Consider the following 24,642-nt stretch of genomic DNA (forward strand, 5'->3'; position numbering starts at 1 on the left):
ACTCTGGAGGCTGAGGCAGGAGAATTGCTTAAAGCAGGGAGTCGGAGGTTGCAGTGAGCTGAGATCACGCCATTGCACTCCAGCCTGGCAACAGAGTGAGACTCCGTAAAATAATAATAATTTAAAAAAAGAAAATTAAATAAAACATATTTTAAAATAAAGGTATTTGGGGGAAGTGTGATTTGCAGACTCTTAAGATATAAAGTCCTTCATAGACTTGAAGAAAATTTATGGTAAGTTAGACTTTAAAATAATTCATCTGAGCTCTTTCCTTTTGCTGCTGTGGCCGCAGCCATGAGCACGCTCAGGCTTCAGAAGAGGCTCGCTGCTAATGTCCTCCGCTGTGGGAAGAAGGTCTGGTTGGACCCCAAGGAGACCAATGAACTCGCCAATGCCAACTCCCGTCAGCAGATCTGGAAGCTGATCAACGATGGGCTGATCATCCCCAAGCCAGTGACTGTCCATTCCGGCTCGATGCGGAAAAGCACCTTGGCCCGCCGGAAGGGCAGGCACATAGGCATAGGTAAGCAAAAGGGTACAGCCGATGCCCGAATGCCAGAGAAGGTCAAGTGGATGAGGAGAATGAGGATTCCGTGCTGGCTGCTCAGAAGATACCGGGAATCGAAGAAGACTGATTGCCGTATGTATCACAGCCTGTACCTCAAGGTGAAGGGGAATATGTTCACGAACAAGCGGATTCTCATGGAACAGCCACAGGCTGAAGGCAGACAGGCCTGCAAGAAGCTCCTGGCTGACTAGGCTGAGGCTCGCAGGTCTAAGACCAAGGAAGCACGCAAGCGCCGTGAAGAGCGCCTCCAAGTCAAGAAGGAGGAGATCTTCAAGACTTTGTCCAAGGAGGAAGAGACCAAAAAATAAAAGCTCCCCCGTTGTCTGTACGTACTGGCCTCTGTGATTACATAGATCAGCCATTAAAATAAAACAATCCTTTTAAAAAATCTGTTTTATTGAGGTATCATTCACATACAATAAAATGGGTCCACTTTAAGTGTCTTTTTCAATGAGTCTTGACAACCGTTCATGCTGCATTAACAGCTGCGGCCATCAGGATGCAGAACACTTCCATCAACTCAGGGAGTTCTTTCCCACTCTCTCCAGTCAATCCCCCGCCCTCTCCAGTCCATCCCCCCCCCCTCCAGTCCATCCCCCGCTCTCTCCAGTCCATCCCCCACCCTCTCCAGTCAATCCCCACACTCGTGCCCCATGCCATTTTTTTTGAGATGGAGTCTTGCTCTGTCACCAGGCTGGAGTGCAGTGGCGCGATCTCGGCTCACTGCAACCTCCGCCTCCCAGGTTAAAGCAATTCTCCTGCCTCAGCCTCCTGAGTAGCTGGGATTACAGGCGTGTGCCACCACACCTGGCTAATTTTTGTGTTTTTAGTAGAGATGGGGTTTCACCATGTTGGTCAGGCTGGTCTCAAACTCCTGACCTTGTGATCCGCCCACCTCGGCCTCCCAAAGTGCTGGGATTACAGGCGTGAGCCACCACGCCCAGCCCCTGTGCCATTTTTAAAATCACTGTAGAGCAGTCTCACCTGTTCTAGAACTTCAGGATTCTTCAGAGAAACCGTGTATGGAATGAGCTTTATTTTCAGGAACTCACTCACACAATTGTGGAGGCTGACAAGTTCAAAAACAGAGGGTGCACAGGGTGAGCAGGGCAGGCCAGCAGGCTAGCTCAGGCAAGGGCTGATACAGCAGCCTGGAGGCAGAATTTGTTCTCCAAGAAACCTCAGTATTTGTTCTGAAGGCCTTTGATTGATTGGATGAGGCTCACTCATATTATCAAGGGTAATCTCCTTTTCTCAAAGTCAACTGCCTGTGGGTGTTAACCACATCCACAAAACACCCTCGTGGCAATACTTGGCTTAGTTCTGATGAAATAACTAGATACTATACCCTCACTACGTTGACACATGAGACTAAGTATGATAAAATAAAGGGGCGCATGTAGCTTGCATGCCTCCGTGTCTGGCTCCTTTCATTTTCGTGATATTTCGGGGACTCATTTGGGACTGCTGTTTGTATGAGTAGTAGCTCATGCCTTTTAGCTACTGAACAGTACTGCCTTCTATGATTACAATAGGCTAGATTCTAATACACACCAGGCATTTTCAATTCAGCTGTGAGATCTGAAAAACAATTTTAAAAAATAAAATTGCTGTCAATACTCAGAAACTTGTAAACACCAATTAGAATCCAAACAGAGAAATTCATTGAGCTATTAGGTTGGCACAAAAGTCATTGTGGTTTAGCCAAATATTTTAAGATTTTAGCATCATAAGAAGAATAGTTAAAAATCTCTTTTTAAAAAATAGTTAAAAATCTCGGCCGGGCGCGGTGGCTCACGCCTGTAATCCCAGCACTTTGGGAGGCCGAGGCGGGCGGATCACGAGGTCAGGAGATCGAGACCATCCTGGCTAACACGGTGAAACCCCGTCTCTACTAAAAATACAAAAAAATTAGCCGGGCGTGGTAGCGGGCGCCTGTAGTCCCAGCTACTCCGGAGGCTGAGGCAGGAGAATGGCGTGAACCCGGGAGGCGGAGCTTGCAGTGAGCCGAGATCGCGCCACTGCACTCCAGCCTGGGCGACAGAGCGAGACTCCGTCTCAAAAAAAAAAAAAAAAAAAAAATCTCTTGCTGGTCAGCTGATGCACAGTGGGACGCAGGGAAGGCAGCCCCCCAGTCTCAGGAATATGTTACTTTTGTGGCTATATCTTGTTTTTAGTTTAATTTAATGGGAGCTAATGAACCAGAAAATACATTCTAAACAAAAACTAATTATCTTGTCATCACTTCAAAAGACATATTTAACACACATTAAAGCAATTACATATGAACTAAGAATAAAATCCTACATCCCCCACTGGCTGAACGAACCCCCCTGTGGCCAGGGGGTCCCCAGGAAAACCTCAACACTGAGGCTATAATGGGGGATGGGAGGTCAGACAGGCCTCCTGATACCCCCGCCCTTTTGTGGTTTGGACACAACAGACCAGCGTTAACGTCAAGCTAGAGACCATAAGACTGACAGAACGGACTCTGTGGCAGTAAGATGCCAAATCATAAACAGGGCCTAAGGCCGTGCGGGGGAGGGTGAAGCCACGCACCGCACACTTAGAGAGAAAACGTCGTTCCCACTGCTGTTGGGTTTTCCTTCCCTCCAGCAGCTAAATAAGCACCGGCCTTGAGAGGAGCAACTTTAAGCAACTGCAGCTCCACCAGCCACTAAGTGACCCCCAGCCCTGCTCCAGCAGCCGTAACTACAACTTTCATTGGACAGAAGACTGTAACTGTCTCCTGATAAGAAACCACCGACCTTGGACTGGTTCTGGCCGGTTTACAGAGGTTGCACATCTGCATGCCTTCCTGTCCTGAAAAGACCTCTTGAGGTACAGGGCCTAGTCCTAATTTATTTATTTATTTATTTATTTATTTAGAGACGGAGTCTCGCTCTGTCGCCCAGGCTGGAGTGTAATGGCACGATCTCGGTTCACTGCAACCTCTGCTTCCCGGGTTCGAGGGATTCTCCTGTCTCAGCCTCCCAGGTAGCTAGGACTACAGACATATGGGCGCCACCACGCCCAGCTAATTTTTGTATTTTTAGTAGATGGGGGTTTCGCCATGTTGGCCAGGCTGATCTCGAACTCCTGACCTCAGGTAACCTGCCAGACTTGGCCTCCCAAAGTGCTGGGATTACAGTCGTAATATATTCAAATGTTTAGTCTCCCCGACAGAGTGAGATTGGGTCCTATGTTACATAATACACGTGTCAGGACCCCCTTCCTGAGTATTCATAGCTCCTCCCAAAGCCTGTTGTCTATGTATGTTTAGCCAACCTGTTCAGCATAGAGCTCCTGCCCCAACCCCTCCTCCTATGAAGAGCCATCTCCCATCTTGGCCTGGGGGATGGCCACCTTGCTGGCTGTAACCATTTATAAGAAATAAAGTTTCTCTTTTTCTAAATTTATAAATTGTCAGGTTTTTAAGTTAACAAATAAAAGAGATCTGGTCATTAACTCAGTTTTTCAAGTGTCTTCCTGGGCAGATAGGCTAAGTCTACATTTTAAAAAGAAGGTTACAGCCCCATTTTTCTGCTCTTCTTCTCCTCAACAGAGAAGTAGGTATTCACTGCCTCTAGTTCCTCTCCTGCCACTGTCCCCAGAGCCCTCTGCAAACTTGTGATCTGAGTCCATTCCATAGCCACTGCTCTGTCCAAGTCAGTAATGGCCTCCCAGTCCCTACAACCAAATGGTCACTCCTGTATACTCATCACATAGCATCCACTCCCTCCTGTCTTCAATGGATCCTGGAGGTGGGTTCTCCAGGAGCCCACCTCGCAGGCTGCTCACTCATCCTCCACGTCCTCACCCCTTCAGGGCTCTGTCCTTGGTCCTGTCCCCCATCTGTCCTCCCTCCTGAGGTGACCTCACCCAGTTTCCTGACTTGAAATGACCTCTAAATGCTCTCACCTTGATGCTCTGGCTCTGACTTCCCTGTGTGCTCCCAGCCTGTCTGTGCAACAGCGCTATGTGTTGACAGCGAACCTCTGGTCGGGCTGCATCGCCCCCACCCAGCTGTGCCTTCTGCTGCAGAAACTCCATCCTTCCAGGTGCTCAGACCACCCGAGAGCAGGCATTCCTAAGTCCCTGCTTCCTCTCACACCGCATCTTTTCCATCAGCAAATCCCAGGGGCTCTGCTGTCGAAGCACTTTTCTCTGAAATCTGACTGGTTCTCACCACTCCACCCCATGTTCACCACTCTATCCTCATCCCCATGCCTGGTCAGCCCAGCTGGCCACCTGATTGGTCTCCCTGCTTCCCCTCTTTGGGTCCCCACAAGCTATTCTCAGCAGAGCATCCAAAAGCCCAAGTCCATCACGATCGTCTTCTGTTCATGAGCCCGTCTCATTCAGAGTCCAAGTCCCCTAAATGGCCTGCCCACTGTCCATCCTTCTCCACTTACCTCCCTGCCTTGACTCCAACCCCTGGCCTCCCCTCCACTCACTCTGCACCCACGCAGCTTCTGGCTGCCTCCTGCCCATGCCAGGCATGGCCCTCCTTCCTGTCCTGGCACTTGGTGGTCTCCCCTCCTGGCCAAGCTTTCCTGGATGTCTGCATGGTTTGCTCTTTATCCTTGAGTCTTCTCCAGTCACCCCGTGCAAGACTCCAACTCTCCCCATACACATTTCCTTCTTCCCTGATTTTTCTCTCCAGCTCCGACTTATTATGTATTTATTTCCTTATTGTCTGTCTCCCCCACTGAAAGGTAAGCTCCACCAGGGCTGAGATTTCTCTGCTCTGTTAACCTCTCACCCCCAGGGCTGTGGAGTGTGCCGCACGTGGCAGGAGCTGTCAATAAATAATATTAATGGAGTGGACGAATGTTCCTGATTTGCAGCGACTGTCTTTTAGTGGTGCAATACCATCAGTGCCCACCGCAGCTACCCTGAAAGAAGTTCTGATTCCGGACATCAATCCCATAGGGACAGTCTTCCTGATGATAGCTCGACTTCAGATTTTTCAACTTTACGACGGGTAGATTGGGTATTAGATGCATTTTTGACTTAGGAAGGGCTTATTTGCGGGGAGGGTAGCCCCACTGTAAGTCGAGGAGCACCCATGATCGCTCAGTATGCCAGAGAAAACCACCCGCAAATGAAACGATCGGCCCTGTTTCCCTAAGACTGCACTGGGAGCTCCAAGAACCCCTAAGGTAGCCATCTGGTGAGCAACGGTGCGCTCCGAAAGGGAGGTGGACAGGATTGGGAGACCGAGGCCGGCAGATGGCTCGAGCCCAGGAGTTCGAGACCAGCCTGAGCAACATAGACCCCCGTCTCTACAAAAAATTTACAAATCAGCGAGCCTGGCGGCGCGTGCCTGTGCTCGCAGCTACTTCCGAGGCTGAAGCAGTAGGATGGATTGAGCCCAGGAGGTCGAGGCTTTTAGGGAGTCGAGATCGCGCCCCCGCACTCCAGCCCGGGGAACAGAGCGAGACTCCGCGTCGGGGGCAGTGGGCGGGAGGCAGCGCTCAGGTACGGCGCGCTCAGGTGAGGCCGGCCCACATGCCCGCCCACCGCCGCCAAGCGCGTCCTCCATTGGCGGTTCCGCGAAGAACCCACGTTTCCATTGGCCGATGCGGGATGGGGGCGTGTCCGGCCAAGCGGCGCCCTGAAGGCGTGTCCGGCCGCAGCTTAGGCTCTCCGGGAGTCCCCGGAGAGTACGGGCGGCCGGCGGCGCTAGTCTTCTGGGGAGCGCCGGGTGCACACCGGACCACTGCGGGAGGCCTAGGGCCGAGGGCCGAGGAGCTGGCCTGCGCCCGCCGACCCCGGCTTCCCTCCGCAGTCACCCAGGCGTCCCTTGCCCCCCACAGCCGAACGGCGCCGGGCCCGGGGCCGGGGTCGACGGGCGCAGGCGCATTGGGCGCCCCCGGCAGCCCCCGCGGCCCGCCCCATCCGCTGCCCGTCCGAGGAGGCGGAGGGCGATGACGTCATCGAGCGGGGCGACGGGCATTGGGCGCCATTTTGAAAAGAGAAAAAAATCTCTCCCCGGCGGCGGCGGCGGCGGTGGCGGCAGCCGGGGCTGAGCGCTCGGCTGCAGCGGCGCGGAGGCCGTCTCCCTGGTCTGCCGCGGTCCCCGCCCGTCCCGCCGCCGGCTGCCATGGCAGGTGAGGGGCCTGCGCGGGCCGGCGGGGACCACGGGGGCGGGCGGGGGCCGCGGCCGGCCTGACCGCCCCGTTGTGTTTGCAGGAGCCGGAGGCGGCGGCTGCCCCGCGGGCGGCAACGACTTCCAGTGGTGCTTCTCGCAGGTCAAGGGGGCCATCGACGAGGACGTGGCCGAAGGTGAGGCCCGCGCCGCGCCCCGCCCCGGGACCCTCGCGGACAGTTCCCAGCCCGGCCGCGGCCTCCGGGCCCCAAGCATCCGTGGAAGGCAGGCAGGAGGATGGGGGCCGGGCGGGGCAGGGGCCAGGGGCCGAGCTGGGGGCCGTGATCGGGGGGCGGCCGTCCTCTGTCCGCTGTCCCGGCCCGCGGGGCACGGGCGGAGGCGTCGGGCCCGCGGCGGGGCTTATGTAAGTCACCAAGGTCACGGGCGGCCGGGTCCTCCGAACCCAGTGCCTGGGGCTGCCTCCTGCCCGGGGCGGAACCGAAGCCCGGGGCTGCCTCCTGCCTGGGGCGGAACTGAGGAGACCGCGGCGGAGCCGGGGACGGGAACGGAGTCCATATCCTGCGCTCGGGCAGCGCGGCACAATGGCCTAGAGGCTGGGAACGCGCCTAGGGCTGGGTCGGGGCCTCGGCCCCCACCCGGCTCTGCGTTTCATCGCCGGTGCGCTCTTGAGCGAGCTGGTTGCCTCGGTTTGTCCACCCTTAACAAGAGAGCTGGACCCCCTGATTCTTAAGGTCTGCTTTCTGCGGTTCTAAAATCCTTGAATTTTACTGTGAAGTATTGCTACTTTCTCTACTGATATATTTTAAGGTCTCTATTCCGGATTTTAATCTTGAACTTCATGGTATTACTTGAAGTTCACTGGTCTTTTCCTTAAATCATACTCTCAAATTGGCCCAGGCACAAAGTTTTAGGGTGGTGGGAGGGAACTGGGGAGTGCCTCCCGCCCCAGCTTCCCATGAAGCTTACCTGTCACCTTAAAGTTAAAAAGCTATGTAGCTTTCCTTTTTCACCGTTGAATGGAGAACTTGGTCGAGTCTTAGAAGTTTGATTAATATTTCAGATTCACAGTCATAGTGACTTTTTTGTTGTTCATACATCTTATTGAACATTGTAAACCTTTAACCTTTTCTTAAAAATGATTGGTGTTTGCACCAAATACACCTTCCCTGCCTCAAGTTACTAAAAGCCCCTTGTCAGACGTCCTGTTCACTTCCCTCCATCTCGGCCCCCCCAACCCCGTGAACTTTTACTCCCTCTTCCCTACCCTGTACCTCTCCCTGGCAGTGTCTGGTTTGGCACATGACCCCTGAGGACATCTGGAGATTCTGCGCCCCCTGGGACAAACAGGGCCTAGATTATTAAGCAGGTGAAACTGGGCTCTAAGAAATGCGTAATATGTATGGTTTGAGATTAAAACTAGGTGCATTTTATGTGATCTAAAAAGTTTGTTGATTTTATTTCTTTAAAATGCATTACTTTTTTTGTTTGATTTTGCATATGCTAAGCAAGTGACAGTTCAGCCTTACTCAAGTGTGATTTCTGTCGCAAGTAAAGCAAAACTTGTTTGGGAGTAGGAAGGTGAGAGGGCTTAATGCTTGCCTTAATTTCTGTTAACTCTTTATTTTCTTTTTTGGAGACAGGATCTCACTTTGTAGCCCAGGCTGGATGGAGTGCCGTGGTGCGATCTGGGCTCACTGCAACCTCTGCCTCCTAGGCTCAAGCGATTCGCCCACCTCAGTCTCTGAAGTAGCTAGGACCACAGACCCGCGTGCACCACCACACCAGGCTAATTTTTGTATTGTTGTAGGGGATTTCGCCATGTTGCCCAGGCTGGTCTTGAACTCCTGGGCTCAAGTGGTCTGCCCACGTCAGTCTCCCAAGGTGCTGAGATGATAGGCGTGAGCCACCGCACCTGCCTGGTTTCTTTACTTAAAAAAAAAATTATTGATAAGCTGAATGAATTAAAATTTAAGTATAACTAAGGTAGTATATTTTAAATGTGACTTTACACATATGAAAATAGTATTCTTTCTTTAAAAAAAATCTTGGGCCGGGTGTTGTGGCTCATGCCTATAATTCCAGCACTTTGGGAGGCCAAGGTGGACAGATCACTTGAGGTCAGGAGTTTGAGAGCAGCCTGGCCAACACAGTGAAACCCCGTCTCTGCTAAAAATACAAAAGTTAGCCGGGCGTGGTGGCACATGCATGTAATCCCAGCTACCTGGGAGGCTGAGGCAGGAGAATCACTTGAACCCGGGTGGTGGAGGTTGCAGTGAGTGGAGATCGTGCCATTGCCCTCCAGCCTGGACAATAGAACAAGGCTCCATCTTAAAAAAAAAAAAAAAAATCTTAACAAATACTTTGTTCTCTGAATTAAACTGATGGGAACTTTTTGCAGTTTTAAATCCCTATTTTAAGTTAAATTTTGAGTAAATCCAAAAGTTTGGTATTTCGAGTTGTCGTGGTTTCTTTTGTAACATTGCTTTGTGGTAATTATCCTCATGTGTTTTGGTTATTCTATGTATTCAGAGCTGTCTATTTTAATCCATGTATGCTTTGGCCATAGTAACCCATCCAGATTAACACATTTATAAGTCACCATCGATTTGTCCCATAGTTGTGATACCGTTGGTTTGTATTAACACCAGAGAGTCAGTGATGATGAAGGGAAGTGTAGTCGTTAGTCACCAGGGATTGCTGAGCAGCAAGGATCAAGAAGCTGGTCATGCCCAAACGCAACCTTGAGGGAGAGATGTTGGTGAGAGATAAGAGATGGGTGGCTGGGTACGGTGACTCACACCTGTAACCCCAGCACTCTGGGAGGCTGAGGCGGGTGGATCACTTGAGGTCAGGAGTTTGAGACTAGCCTGGCCAATATGGCGAAACCCCGTCTCTACTAAAAATACAAAAATTAGCCAGGCGTGGCAGGGCCGGCCTGTAATTCCAGCTCCTCAGGAGGCTGAGACAGGAGGATCGCTTAAACCTGGGAGGTGGAGGTTGCAGTGAGGCGAGATGGTGCCATTGCACTCCAGCCTGGGCGTCAGAGCGAGACTCCGTCTCAAAAAAAAAAAAAAAAGGAGAGAGATGGCCGGGCGCAGTGGCTCACGCTTGTAATCCCAGCACTTTGGGAGGCCGAGGCAGGCAGATCACAAGGTCAGGAGATCGAGACCATCCTGGCTAACACGGTGAAACCCCATTTCTACTAAAAATACAAAAATTAGCCGGGTGTGATGGCGGGCGCCTGCAGTCCCAGCTACTTGGGAGGCTGAGGCAGGAGAATGGCATGAACCCGGGAGGCAGAGCTTGCAGTGAGCCGAGATCGTGCCACTGCACTCCAGCCTGGGCGACAGAGCAAGACTCTGTCTCAAAAAAAAAGAGAGATGGGCAGTTCACAGGGGTTTTTATCGTGCACTGCTGCTCAGGCTGTAGAACTTAAGGTATAGCAGATTTTGTTTGTTTAGATTTGTGGCTTGTGAGGCATTTTGTTCTTGAAGGTTTTGTTCTGGGCCAATTTCAGCTCTGTAGAGCTTTACTACAGCCCTGCACTCTGGCCGTCTTTCTGCCCTCTCTGCAATGGGTAAGGAGAAGGAGCCTTAGAGATTAAGGCCTGGGTCCTCTCCTGACTTCAGTGGGGTGATGCCCAGTGCACAGGAAGTGGTGCAGGGCTAAGAGTAGGCACTCCTGACTTTGGAGGTCATGAAGTGAGTAACGTAGAAAAGCCTTTGGTTTTTGTTTTGATTTCTGTTTTGTTTTTAAAACCAATAGTTTTGGGCTGGGGATCAGAATCAACCTATGGTGAAAGTGCTGGCCTATGTAAAATTTGATGCGCCCCCTCCCCCCCCCCTTTTTTTTTTTTTTAAAGAATTGGGTTTAGCTATGGGTCAGGTCATTTTGCTAAGAGTTGTGATCCCACTGGGTCATCAGACTTCCCATCCCCCTGCAGGTAGGAGTAGAGCTGAGCTCACAAGGAAGTTATTAAGTGTCCTGCTGATGAGCAGGTGTATAAGCAGCAGTCAGTGGTGACTTGCCTCTCCTCCCTTTGCTGGAAGGTGGGACTAGGTGAGTTTATATGCTGAGTTGACCAAGAGTTAAAATAGTAAAACCAGGGGGCTTCCAGCAGGAAGCAAGTAGAAAAGTTGTTGTTAGCTTCTACTTCCACGATGTTTCGGTTCTAAACGGTGGCTCCTTTCTGGAAGTTGTTAACTGTTGTGCAGATTTTTTCTGCATGTTATGGAATCACCTTCACCCAGCCCCTGCTGCCTCTCCTGGAACGTACTTCATTCAGCATGTGATGTGTTTTGCAATGTCACATGGTATTTCATCCTTTGCTTCTCTCTCTGGTAGACTGAGCTCCTCAAGCTTGAAGGCTGGCTGTCCCCCTTCCCACCCCAGCCCTTGTAGAGGACCCAGCACGAAGGTCATGATAGGTAACAGTTGCTGAGTGGTCATTCTGTGCTAGAGATTGCTCGCAGTGCTTTTCCTATGTCAGTGAATCTTCACACAACCCAAGAAGGAAGGAAATATTGTTCTTCCCAGTCTCAGATGCAGAATCCAAGGTGTGGGAGCAATTAACTTGGGTCACAAAGCGAGTATATGGCAGGGCCAGGGTTTGGAGCCATGCCGACTGGCCGCAGAGCCGTGGAGTGCTGTATTGCTTCAGCGACCATTTGCAGCCAGCACAGTACTGATGAAGCCCCACTGTGGCATGTGGCCGTCCAGCCTTGGGATGGAGCTGTTCTTCTAAAGCTCGGTAACAATCTACTACCAAGAGGCGTGTGAAAATGCTTTTGAAGGCAAATGAAAATGGAATGCCTTTAAAGGAAGTGTGTGTCAAAATGATAGAAGATTAGTAACAAGGATTCAAGAATAGCATCACTTTCCAACCAATTCTCAAACTATTGAAGAGTAGATACCACAGAGACAGTAAGTAAGTGAAACACCTGCACGTCAAGCAAGTGCTGCAGCACCTTTGCCTGTGATGTCACTTTCCACATGACTGCAACCTGCTTACCTGCAGGGAAGCTTTGGGTCTTGCTCCTTTACATATTACACTAATTGCTCCTATGGAGAAACCGTGGGGAGGGGTTGGGGGAGGAGGGTCTTATATTGAACCTGGTTTTATATAGCTTTATAGCTTGATAACAGCTGGTTCCTTTCTTCTCAGAATTTGTAGTTTTAAGTGTATTGGGGTTTTATTTGTTGATTTTGCTTTAATCAGTTTCTTAATCCATGATCTATTGCTTTGAATTAGACATTAACCTGTTTCTAAAGAGATACACTAAACAAAACTAAAGGTTTGTTTGCTTAAGTCAAGCTTGAGTCTGGGGAGTTATGTAAGTAACGTGGATATCTGGTTAATCTGGTAGGATAGCCTCTCCAAGGGAGTTTACATTGGTACTTTGAAAGAAACATTTTAAGTCGCAGAAAGGTAACAAAAATTAAGGTAACTGTAGCATCAGCACCAGAAAGTTACTGTTTCATTGAATGTAAGATAATGTCTGGCTCGGTGGCTCACGCCTGTAGTCTCAGCACTTCAGGAGGCCAAGACGGGAGGATCCCTTGAGCCCAGCAATTTGAGACCAGCCTGGGCAACATAGTGAGATCTTGTCTCTACCAAAAAAAAAAGAAATTCAGGACGTTTGCCAGGTATGGTAGTACACACCTGTAGTCCCAGCTACTCAGGAGGCTGAGGTGGGGGGATCGCTTGAGCCAGGGAGGTTGAGGCTGCAATGAGCTATGATTGCACCACTGCACTCCAGCCTGGGCAATAGAGTGAGACCTTGTCTCAGAAAAAAGAAAAAATAATAATAATTATATATGTATATATATAATCTTTGAAACTAGGTGTATCTTTTATATATGATCTCCTATAATGTCTTTTATATGTATATATAAAATCTACATCTAATTTCAGAGATACTAAGATGTGGGGAAATGTACTTAGAATCAATGAAATACGGTGTTGGTGAATGCAAAACTTGTCAGTCATATTTATTGATTTCTTCTGTGTACAGAAAATGGGCGTTTGGTATTTATTCATTTATTTATTTTTTTGGTCTTAATGGGACATGGTGTCTCCTTATTTGAATTATTTCCGGTCTGATTTCTATATTCCATTGTAGAATTTTCATTTACTTAATATTTATATCTGTGCCATTGAAGAGAACCTTCAGGAAAGCATCCTCTGGGGAAGGCCATCAAACAAGCAAACAGTCTAGTAATATTTTGCAGTTTGACTTATGAGAGTTTCATAGGAAGCGTCTGCCTTTAGGAAGTCAGTTGTATGCCTTAAGATTCACAGACTCGCTGGGCGCAGTGGTTCACGCCTGTAATCCCAGCACTTTGGGAGGCCGAGGCGGGCGGATCACGAGGTCAGGAGATCGAGACCATCCTGGCTAACAGGGTGAAACCCCGTCTCTACTAAAAAAAAATACAAAAAATCAGCTGGGTGTGGTGGCGGGCACCTGTAGTCCCAGCTACTTGGGAGGCTGAGGCAGGAGAATGGCGTGAACCCGGGAGGTGGAGCTTGCCGTGAGCGGAGATCACGCCACTGCACCTCCAGCCTGGGCAGCAGAGCGAGACTCCATATCAAAAAAAAAAAAAAAAAAGATCCACAGACTCATCATGCTTAGTACAGCCACATCTTAACGCTCAGGAGGCTGGCCTGGTCATCGTTACATCGTGAAGTTAAGTTTACAAGATACGTGGTGGTATTGAATCATACCTGGTGATTTTCCATGTTCCCTGATTTTAAGCAGTCTGCTGTTCTGATGGGAAGTTCCAGGTTAGGTTTGTGTCTGCTGTTTTCAAGTCTGAGGGCCCCTTTCTGAGCTTCAGCTCGCTTATCTAGAAGTTAAATCAGAAGCTTTTTGTTAAGATCAAACAATGTGCAGTGCTGTTGCAACTTGAAAAGTGCTTTTCAAGTGTTAGATACAACTGTTAATTCTCTTGTATTTTATAGTATTGGGGCTTGGTTTTAGCTATATTTAAACACAAAAATAGCAGTTTCTTGTTTTTCCTCACCTGCTTCATCTCCATCTACCCAGATCCCTTCCACTGGGCCTGGCCTCTTAATGTTTACGTTATTATTCAGTGATTATTCCCATCCCTTGATCTTTGCTCCTGTTTCTTTCTCCGCCTAGAGTATTTATTTTGCTTCCTGTCCACTCCCTAAGCCCTGCTGATCCTTCTAAATCCACCTCCAATCCCGCTTGGCGAGTCCCTGCTCCAGCTCCCCTCAGCGTTCAGTGTTGTCTTAGACTCCAGATTTCCCTTTCACACTGTGTTCCATGTTGTTTAGCAATTGGCTGTGTCCTGCTTGTGGTTCCCTTATTTTATCACATGTATTATTAGGCTCGTCTCTCCCACTGGATGTCAGTCAGCATATGGAATGTCATGATATTACCAGGTGATAGAGAGGCATTGTGCACGTGGAATTTGGTACACATCCCTTTTTCCCCCTCTTCAGGCTTTGTGTTAACTTGGCAAGTTACTTTTTTCTCATCTGTTAAACGGGTACTATTACTTGTGACCATTACAGGGTTGCTGTGAAGATTCCAGAAAATGTATGGAAAGCTCTGACAAACAAACACGTTAACTGGTAACTGTTCAGAGGCTGTTGTCTTAAGAGACCCTCTTGCATAGGAAAATAGCTGACTCTGTCACTTCACGGAGCCAGTTTAAGAAAAATGAAGGGTAATGCAGGGGCCAGCTTTCAGCTTGGCACATCTGAAAAGTTCACAACAGCATACCAAAGGGCTTCTAGTGCTGGCTGTTGGAAATAGAAATGCAGTTCTTGCCTTCAGGAAACGCTGTTCGGACACAGACAAGCAGGTGGGTCCTTGCACCATGGCTGGACCAGAGCACACTGAGGCAATGTGAAGAAGTACCCAGTACACAGACTTGGGTAGGGAGTGGAAAGGAGGACATCAGGGTATAAGAAGAGGGAGGAGGGGAAGGGGAGGAGAATGTTCCAGGTGGAGAGGGCTTGGTGTGGAGGTTGGACAGAGCATGGTATGTTCTGAGAGGTCAGTGCTTGGCATGGTCCTCTGGCAGAAAAGGGAGTGGCTGTGATGAGCAGGAGGCTGGCTGGGGCCACAGGATGATGAATAAAGGACTTGAATCGTGTGCTCAGGACTCTGAGTGATTGTGAGCTTTTCAGATCCTAAGCGGAGGAGCGACATCAGCTTTGTTTTTAACAAGGTCACTCTGCCCTTTGGAGAATGGATGGTGGTGGGTAAGAATGGAGATAGGAAGTTACTGCAATAATAAAGATTGGGAAAATGGGCTTACTCTAGTTTCGGGGTGGCCAAGCTTTTTTGTAAAGGGCCAAATGGTAAGTATCTTAGACTTTCAGGCCATCCTGTCCCTGTTGCAACGACTGAATTCAACTCTGCCTTTAGCAGGAAGACAGCCATAGACCCTGCAGAGATGGATGGGCGTGGCTCTGTGCCCTGCTTCCACAGGAGCATGCCTACAGAAAACAGGCAGCTGGCCAGATGTCGCCCAGGTTGTGGTTTGCTAAACCCTGACCTAGAGTTGGTTCGCAAAGTCTTTTGGTGCTGGAATAATTTTATACTCTCAATAGTTATATTGAGGATCCAGAGAGCCTTTGTTTGTGCTGGTTATCGCTGTTGATGTTTTCTATATTTGAAATTAAAACAGAACAACTTAAAATATTTATTTTACTTTAAAAGAATCTACATGTTAACATAACTTTTTTAATGAGAAACAACTTTTCAAAAACAAAAAGATTAAGCAAGAAGAACAGTGCTGTTTTACACTTTTGCACATCCTTTTAAAATATGAGGTTTAAGAGGTGACGGCTGGATTCTCAGACCTGCTTCTGCATTCCGTGTGTTCCAGTTGCTTTATTGAAATGTGTAAGGAAAATGTGGTGTCACACTTCCATGTGGGCAGAGGAGGGGTCACCCCGGAGGCTCTTAGCGATGCACCGTAACTCGCCAGGTGGCAGCGTGTTTGAGTGTGCCGGCCCTTCGGAGTCAGTGGCGTTTCTGCACTCTCCTCCGTCTGAACCCTGAGGTCTGTCCTGTGCTCAGAGTGGGTCTTTTGCTCATGGACATGATTTGGTAATGTCACACGGGGGTTGTTTGGCAATATTGTTACATGGAGTTGTTTTTTTTTCTAAATGTTAACACATTCCATTATGGAAACTTGAAGAAAATCCTATTTTTTAATGTCACCACTGATCTCATCAGAAGAAAAAGTGAGAAACTGTCAGATTAGCAGTAGTAGAGAAAAGTTTTCGAAAATTCTAATTTTCTCTTGAAAGCTTGGATTTTATCATTGGTAACAAATACTGTCAGTTACTTTCTGTGGAGTGAGGGGCCCAGTGTGTTCATTTTCAAGTCAATTTCTGCCAGATACCAAATTCTTAATAACCAAAGTTGGTCAGTTGTTCTTTCAAATAAAAATGGCATTCCATGAAAAAAAGGGCTAGTTCAGCTTGTGTGATACTGTGGAATATGTATTTGGTCTTCCCTAGTACACAACTCCTAGAATCCTCGGGCTCGTCAGTGATGTCTTCGTAATGCGTTGGCTAAGGGCCGGCAACCCCTGGGTAGCTTCAGAACAGGGGCTGGTCACCAGAAAGACCTAGGCAGGATTAGAAGGTTGGGACTTTCAGCCCCGATCCCCAACCTCGGGGAGTGGTGAGGGGCGGGGGAGCTGAAGGTTAAGCTGATCACCAGTGGCCAGTGATTTAAACAGTCTTGCCTGTGTATGGACTGGGTTTGAAGATAGCTTCCAGATGTTTCTGGAGGGGGGCCCACCCAGAGAGGACACGGGAGCTCTGTGTCTCAGCCCCCATCCCTCGCCCTATGCATCACCTCTGTGTCCTTTGTAGTCTCCTTTATAATAAACTGCTAAACTAAAGTGTTTCCCTGAGATCTGCGTGCTCAGTGAGGGTTGTGGACACTGATTGATAGCCAGTCAGTCAGAAGCACAAGTAACACAACCTGAGGCTTGCCGTTGGCTCTCGAAGTGGGGGGCAGTCTTGTGGGACAGAGCACTCAACCTATGGGATTTGATGCTTTCTCCCAGCATCAAGATTTAATGGAATCAGGACCCCAGCCAGTGTCCGGCTGCAGAACTGACTGCTTCCTTGCTGATGGGGAGAGGTCCCCACACCTCTGGTGTCCTAAGTGTGCTGTGAGGATGTGATGGGAGAAACTGAATTTTGTTTTTTGTTTTTCAACACAAACAACTGTACCATGTGCTTTTTCTTGAGACAGTTGTACTTGGGGATGCAGCAAAAGTTCTTTTGTGGCACATTTTATCACAGGGTTGGAATTGAATAAAGTGGTGAATTATTTTAACTGTTCATTAGGGAATAAGCTAAGCAAAACTGGCCTTTTTCCTTTTTCTTTCCCTTTTTCCCTGCCTGTGCAGGGTGTGGAGAGGAGAGCTCGGGGCTGCTGCCACAGATCGTGCTGAGCCGCCAGCAGCTCCACCTGCCCTTGGCTTTGCTCATCCGTGGAAATGACAACAGCGTGAAAATGGCAGATGATGTACAAGGATTATGATGAAAATAGTCTTGACCTCATGGACCCTCTGAGAGGTTCTTGAGGACCGTTGCACCCTCAAGGGCCCACAGACCACACTTTGAGAACTGCTGCTTGAATGCAAGCTATTAGCAGTAGGAGTGTCAAGGACAGGGCAGACTTCAGGATTAACTGTTCCTTCTCATCTTTACCAGATTGTACTGGTTTTGTCTCAAAATACAAAAATAGAGTGTTTATTATGTAAAGAAAATCAAATGATAGAACAGCTGAGAACAGCTGGATCAAGAGCACAGAGCGGAAGTTCCTTTTCATCCCACTGCTGTCCTGGAGTCTTTCTCAGAACCCACTGCTCTTAACTGTATCTTTGTAGATCATTTTCTATGTGTTTATTTATTTATATTTTAAAACCTAGTTTGTGTATAAGCAATCTTTTTTAATCCACAAATGTGGAATCTTATTCTAGACTTTGAATAAGATTTTCTGTATTAGTCAATATTGTTTTTTGCTACTTCTTTTCCTTTCCTTTCCTTTTTTGGAAATAGGGTCTTACTCCTCTGTCACCCAGGCTGGAGTGCAGTGGTGCGATCAGAGCTCACTGCAGCCTGATCAGGCTCAAGCAATCCTCTCCCTGCTCAGCCTCCCGAGTAGCTGGAACTATAGGCTTGCACTGCCATGCCCACCTTTTTTCTGTTTTTTGTAGAGACAAGGTTTTGCTGTGTTGCCCAGGATGGTCTTGAACTCCTGGACTCTAGTGATCTTCCCACCTCCGCCTCCCAAAATGCTGGGAATCCAAGCATGAGCCATGGCATGCGGCCGCCACTTGCCTTTTTTCATTAAGAGTCTATAATTGGAGATCTTACAGGGAACTGGGCTTTCTGCTCAGCCATACTCGAGCTCATTTGACCCCCGGCCACAGCCCCTTGAGATGTAAGTACTACTGTGTTGCCTTCATCATACACATGAGACGATCAAGTATCAGGAAGATGAAGTTACTTGGTGAAGGTCTCAGAGCTAATAGGTGCTATACCCATTATTTGCATGCAGACATTCTGAGTTCCAGAGCCCATACTTAAATTTTTAACCAGGCTGCCTTTTTATGTGGCTCATTTTATCCTTTTTGATGGCTGCATAGTATTCCCTTAGTTATTTAGTCCAGTGTTTCTAATGACAGTGCAGGAGAGTCTCGTCCATCCTTTTGCCCTTCCTGGGTGGCAGACATCCAGGAGTGGGTACACGGTGTCAGAGGCTGTGCACATTTCTTGTTTCTATTCTGTGAATTGCTTTGATTACATCTTTTGTCCATTTTTCTGCTGAACTTAAAAAAGTCAGTCTGTAAAAGTGGTTTTTTTTGTTTCTGTGTTTGTTTTTTTGAGATGAAATCTCACTCTGTCCCCCAGGCTGGAGTGCAGTGGCGCTATCTCGGCTCACTGCAACCTCCGCTTCCCAGGTTCAAACAGTTCTCCTGCCTCAGCCTCCCGAGGTGTGATTACAGGCATGCCACCATGCCTGGCTAATTTTTTTTTTTTTTTTTTTTTTTTGTATTTTTAGTAGAGTTGGGGTTTCACCACGTTGGCCAGGCTGGTCTTGAACTCTTGAGCTCAAGTGATCCGCCCACCTCGGCCTCCCAAAGTGCTGGGATTACAGTTGTGAGCCACCGCACCCCGCTTGTAAAAGTTCTTTATACATTATGAATATTAGTCTCCTGAGTTTTTTAAAAATTGTTGACCTTGAGTTTTAATTCCTCTGCCCCCATTCCACACTCTCCTCTCCGAGTACAGTTGAATTTATTATACATGTGTCTTTGACTAGATTTTTTTTATTGCTGTTGCTACTCTGGAAATGAAGAAAAAGGGCTGAGATCCATGTTTGGGTCAGTAATGGGGTGGAAGAGGAATAATGTGTGGGACAAAAGGCGATTGGTGAATTGAACTGAAATATCATGTGAGGCTTAATGATGGGGGTGGATATTTTCTGAGCAATGTGTCGTTAGGCGATTTTGGCATGCGAGCATCTGAGAGTACACTTACCAAGCCCAGGTGGTAGGGCTCACTCCGTTACAGGCCTCCATTATTGTCTCATGGGAGCGCCATGGCAGGTGTGGACTGTCAGGAGTTTAGAGCTCAGAGGCAGGGGCAACCATGAAAACAGGCAATCCTGGAGTAGTCACAGAAGTCTTGCTAATGATGTTAGATATCTCGGCATGAAACAGACTGGAGCTTATTTTATCTGGATCTCCAGAGATGATAAAACCACAACTAAAATAGGAATGCAGCCATGTGAAGACGCAGGCTGTGCTGATCTTTTTCTGTATCGTGCGCAACACCTACCACTGCACCGGCACACAGGAAGGGCTTTTATGAATTCTTGGGTGAGTCACCATACCTGCCTGAAAGGGGCAGCAGGTTTGCTGATAATTAGCAACATTTGAGTGAAAAAAACGCAGACAATAGGTCTGCATGTTTAACCGCATCTAATTGCTGATTTGTTTTAAGTGGGTGGTGAGTAAAAGAGTTAACATTAATCATCATAGAAATGGTATTAATGAGCAAAGATATGACCGGCCTCACACCTGTAATCCCAGCACTTTGGGAGGCCAAGGCAGGAGGATCCCTTGAGCCCAGGAGGTCAAGGCTGCTGTGAGCTGTGATCACACCACTGCATTCCAGCCTGGGAACAGAGTGGACCCTGTCTCAAATAAGCAAAGACATTCTAATTAAAGCAATAATAATGTTCCATTTTTCCTAGTCATTTCTGGAAGGAGTGTCTGTACACTCATTTTTTGGAGGGTAATTTGACATTTCTCTCTCAAACTTAACACAAGGGTTAGGACCCCAAGGTTCCACTTGTAGGAATCCTACAGGAAATAGGCCAGCATTTCAGAAAGATGTGCACTGCAGTGATACAACGTTGAAAACACTAAATGCCTAAAAGTAGTGAGGCGGTTACATGTGTTAGAACACACACTTTGTGGAGTAAGAGTGTTCTGGGCCCCTCGGAGAGCAGTCTGTGACACATTGGGTGAAAACAGCAGCTTTTGCAGAAGAACGGTGACCCCAGGCGAAGCTGAGTGTGGTTGTAAATGCTGCTCTGGAAAGCAGATATCCAGGGGCGACATCGGGGGTGCGTGTGGGGAAAGGGTGGTCACGCTTCACTGAACAGAGACTTTGGCTTTTATTCTGCACATTTCTGTATTATTTTATGTTCCACACCAAGAATGCATTGTTTTGTAGGTATAAGGAGAAAAGTGCCCTTAAGAAAAGGTAAAGAGGGAGTTCTAGCAACTCGAAGGAGGAAGGTTTTTCTCTCCGTGCACCCGTAATAGTGACTCAGCACTGCTTAGCACCCCACCTTCTGTTGTGCTCCGGTTTTCTGGAATTTTAACGGTTTTAGGCTGCCATTTTGTCATGTTTGAAAATACCTTAAACTTTTTTTTTTTTTTTTAATTTCAATAGTTCTGTTCCAGAATCTAGAATGGCAAAGTAGTATCCCTAAAAGAGTATTCATTACAAAAGCTCTAGTACATAACTAGATTTAAAAGAAAGCAAAACAAAAACTCAGCTAGTAATAATGATTGAAAAGGGGGGATTCCTGCCTGACGTGTACCAGTGCGTTTGTAAACGTTCCTGGCTTTCGTAGGCATTGAAGGCTGCGGCTCAGCTTTGCTCCCGTCCTTTGCAGTAACCTGTATACGGGAGGCTCCGTTGTTTGCCACCTCACATTTGGATAGGTTGCTTTTAGAATAAATAATTATGTATTATTAGCATAAAATAAATAAACACCCACATACTCCACACCTAACAACGGTCCATCTTGTTTTGGGTTTTTGAAGAGATGAAGGCTATGGTCACGTTGAGGCTGTCCATCTCCGTTTTAACTCCCCAGCTCCGTTGCCCGTGCTCCTTCCTCCCTGGAGGCACTGTCTGTGAAACTGGTTCATAGTCTGTCCCTGCTCTTGAGTGTTTATCCAAATAGATCCATGGGTTGCCTTTTATCAGACAGAGGCCGATGGGGAATTGCAGCTCTGCCGTGGCCGCGCTTCTCCAGCTCCCTGCAGTTTTGTCAGACCCTAGAGATCTGTTCAGTGTCACAGGTCACATTTCTTAGATTTTGACTTCGTTTATGGTAACAGATAGATGTTGTTAAAGGCATCTGAAATATTAGATAATCGTTGAAGTAGTATTAACCAAAATTATTAATCTCCTCTGCCATAGAGCCCCGGTTAAGTTCAGGTGTGTAATAGTGATCTTAAAATGGAGAGAATGAGAAAGTTTTTACTTTAACCATTCTCAATTTGCTTACTGTTCATTAAAGAATTCAGTAGTAAAAGGCGTAATCTATTTGGATTATGAAGGTATCAGCATAGGGCTTTCTGTGTACGCCCTAAAGTACTGATCACAGTCAAATATGTCGTAGGTAAAATAGTAACCGTAGAAATCCATTAAATGTCTGCTGCTGGGTTATTTAAAAAGTAGATGGAACCTTTCTCTGGCCATGCGACCTGATAACCTCCCTGTTCCCCGCAGGACAGGCTGTGGTGGAGGCGCACACACAGCACCCAGAGGCGGGCTCTGTGGAGTTTGCATCTCTATGTCAGCAACTTAGGGTGGTTTGGGCCGCGTTTCACTTGACCTACAGAGAGAAATGTAACACCCAGGTTGGCATAGATTGGGATTTTTTTTTTTTGAGGTCTAGGAATATTTTTTTAATTGTGGTAAAATATACATGGCATAATATTTATCATTTTAGCCGTTCGTAAGTGTACAGTTCCGTGGTGGTAAATGCACTTACAGTGTTGTGTAGCTATCACCACTACCTGTTCCCAAAACAACTTCCTCATTACCAACACAACTTTGTCCTATTAAACAATAACTCCCCTTCTCCCCTTCCCCAGCCCCTGGCGACCACCATTCTGCTTTCTGTCTCTGAATTTGCCCAGTCTACGGACCTCAGGCGGGTGGAATGACACAGCGTTTGTAGGGACCTCAGGCAGGTGGAGTGACACAGTGTTTGTAGGGACCTCAGGCGGGTGGAATGACACAGTGTTTGTAGGGATCTCAGGCGGGTGGAATGACACAGTGTAGGGACCTCAGGCGGGTGGAATGACACAGTGTTTGTAGGGACCTGACGTGGGTGGAATGACACAGTGTTTGTAGGGACCTGACGTGGGTGGAGTGACACAGTGTTTGTAGGGACCTCAGGCAGGTGGAATGACACAGTGTTTGTAGGGACCTCACGTGGGTGGAGTGACACAGTGTTTGTAGGGACCTCACCCGGGTGGAAGGACATAATGACATAGTGTTTGTCCACTTGTGTCTGGCTTATTTCACTACACATGATGTTTCAAAGGCTCAGCCATATTGTAGCATATGTCAGAATTTCATTCCTTTTTATGGCAGAGTTAGATGTGGATTTTTGAAGTAGGAGGTACGTTTCTAACCTACTTTTGTTTATTTAGAAAATTATTGCTGGGCACAGTATCTCATGCCTGTAATCCCAGCACTTTGGGAGGCTGAGGTGAGTGGATCACCTGAGGTCAGGAGTTGGAGATCAGCCTGGCCAACATGGTGAAACCCCGTTGCTACTAAAAATACAAAAATTTGCTGCTCACGGTGGTGTATACCTGTAATCTCAGCTACTCAGTAGGCTGAGGCAGGAGAATCACTTGAACCCGGGAGGCGGAGGAGGTTGCAGTGAGCCAAGATTGCGCCACTGTGCTCCAGCCTGGGCAACATAGCGAGACCCTGTCTTTACAAAAAGTAAAACAGGAATCTCAGGGTTGTGCGTGTTTCTAATAAATGTTAATAGAAGATGAATTTCAGGAACAAGTTATTGGGAGAGAAACATTAGCAGCTTTGTTTTGCTAATATGATGGGCTAGGTTCAAAGATCATTTCCTAAAGTTTGAGATGTGCTTTTCCCCTTTTGATACCAGCTCTCAGAGTGATGATCTTTTCTCTATAGGCAAGGGAAATACTTGTCACTGCCTTCTTGCTAGTTTGACTGACTCTGAAATACTTAAAGATAGTTGTATTTGTTGTTGCATGTCTAGATCTGCCACGGGGGAGAGGCCAGAGAGGCTTTGCTGACGTGCAGGGAGTGACCGGGAGAATGTCGCAGCCTCACTTTGCAGGTGCAGTTGAGAAGGCACCATGAGTAAAGGTGCTGCCGCACGCACCCAGGGTCCTAAGGCTTCAGCAGTTAAGAGTTCATCCGTTGCCATTTGATGAGGGCTCTGGGAGTCAAAAGACTTCCCTGAACAAGGAACCCTTGAGCTCAGATGCAAATGAGGGATGGGCCTGGACTGGGATGGGGGATGGGAGGAGCCTGCAAAGGGGAGAGAGGGTGGGAGGACTTGACACGGGAGAAGAACAGGCTGGGGCAATGGGGTGTGAAAGCAAAGGGAGTAAGATGAGCATTTTGGTCTTTACTAAGGGCAGTGAGGATTCAAAACAGCATGGTCGGATTTGAGTTTAAAAAATAGAACTCACTGGCTGCAGTGTGCGGAGGTGGGCTGGAATCCATTTTTGCTCAGCTGGGGAGAGTGTATTTTTAATTTTCCAAAGTGACTATGTTGGTGATTGTGTCAGAGCCCCTGGCCTGTCGGTGGTGGTTATAAAGCGCTTTTGATTTGCCTGTAAATCAGAGTCTACCATGGCTCACACAGTTATTTGCAAAAATAACTTCTAAGCATGAAATTGAGCATAAAATTGCCTAGGAGTAATTCAAGTTGCTTAGTATGTTTGAGAGAAAGGTTAATATATTCAGTCAGACAGACAGCCTTTTTTTTTTGGATAAAGGCGTTCTCATTTTTCATCATGGCATGGGGGAAATAGCCTGGAATATTCTTAGTAAATCAGATTTTCCTTGAAAAGAGTGGTCCTACCTCTCATAGACTTCAACGGCAGTGGTTTAATATGGTTGCCAAATTCTGAAGTCTTCTGAAATTTGTTAGACAAAGCAAGACTTATGATCACAGCATGATGCAAATACTAATTTTCCGAGTAAAACACAATAAAAGATTGACCGTTTCTCTCTCATGTCATTTACTTATGTCTATGACTGTGAGAACTAAAGTGGCTGTATTTACAGTAAGGTAACTATTATTAATGCTGATGTATTCTTGAGAAATAAAAAGAGTGGATGTTAAGTATTCCTCATCACAAAAAGGAGTTATGTGGGCTAATACATTTGTTAATTAGCTAAATTTAATTGTTCCACAATGTATGTATACTTTAGACATCATGTTGTACATGATACATACTTATCTGTCAATTTTTTTTTTTTTTTTTTTTTTTTTGAGACAGAATCTCACACTGTCACCCGGGCTGGAGTGCAGTGGCTTGATCTCAGCTCACTGCAGCCTCCGCCTCCCAGGTGCACACGATTCTCCTGCCTCAGTCCCCCGAGTAGCTGGGATTACAGGTGCACACCACCACA

General features: G+C 47.6%; 1 protein-coding gene and 1 pseudogene across 10 annotated transcripts in view; both read left to right on the top strand.

Moving 5' to 3' along the window:
- The first annotated feature begins 294 nt into the window (after positions 1–294).
- LOC100609825 (large ribosomal subunit protein eL19-like) lies at positions 295–935 on the top strand (annotated as a pseudogene).
- Positions 936–6,481: 5,546 nt separating this feature from the next.
- Positions 6,482–24,642, top strand: part of PPP2R2D (protein phosphatase 2 regulatory subunit Bdelta) — a 52,348-nt gene continuing 34,187 nt past the window's right edge. For 5 of the 10 annotated variants that reach the window (XM_063782285.1, XM_063782287.1, XM_016919636.4 and 2 more), the window contains exons 1-2: positions 6,497–6,684; positions 6,767–6,859. In XM_063782285.1, the coding sequence (XP_063638355.1) occupies positions 6,678–6,684; positions 6,767–6,859 (100 nt within the window). In that variant the 5' untranslated portion in view covers positions 6,497–6,677. Of the gene's footprint in view, positions 6,685–6,766; positions 6,860–24,642 lie in introns of all 10 variants that reach the window. The other 5 variants (XM_063782289.1, XM_063782286.1, XM_016919635.4 and 2 more) reach the window with 4 other exon arrangements.

The sequence above is a fragment of the Pan troglodytes genome, chromosome 8 (assembly GCF_028858775.2).
Source record: "Pan troglodytes isolate AG18354 chromosome 8, NHGRI_mPanTro3-v2.0_pri, whole genome shotgun sequence".
Lineage (NCBI taxonomy): Eukaryota > Metazoa > Chordata > Mammalia > Primates > Hominidae > Pan > Pan troglodytes.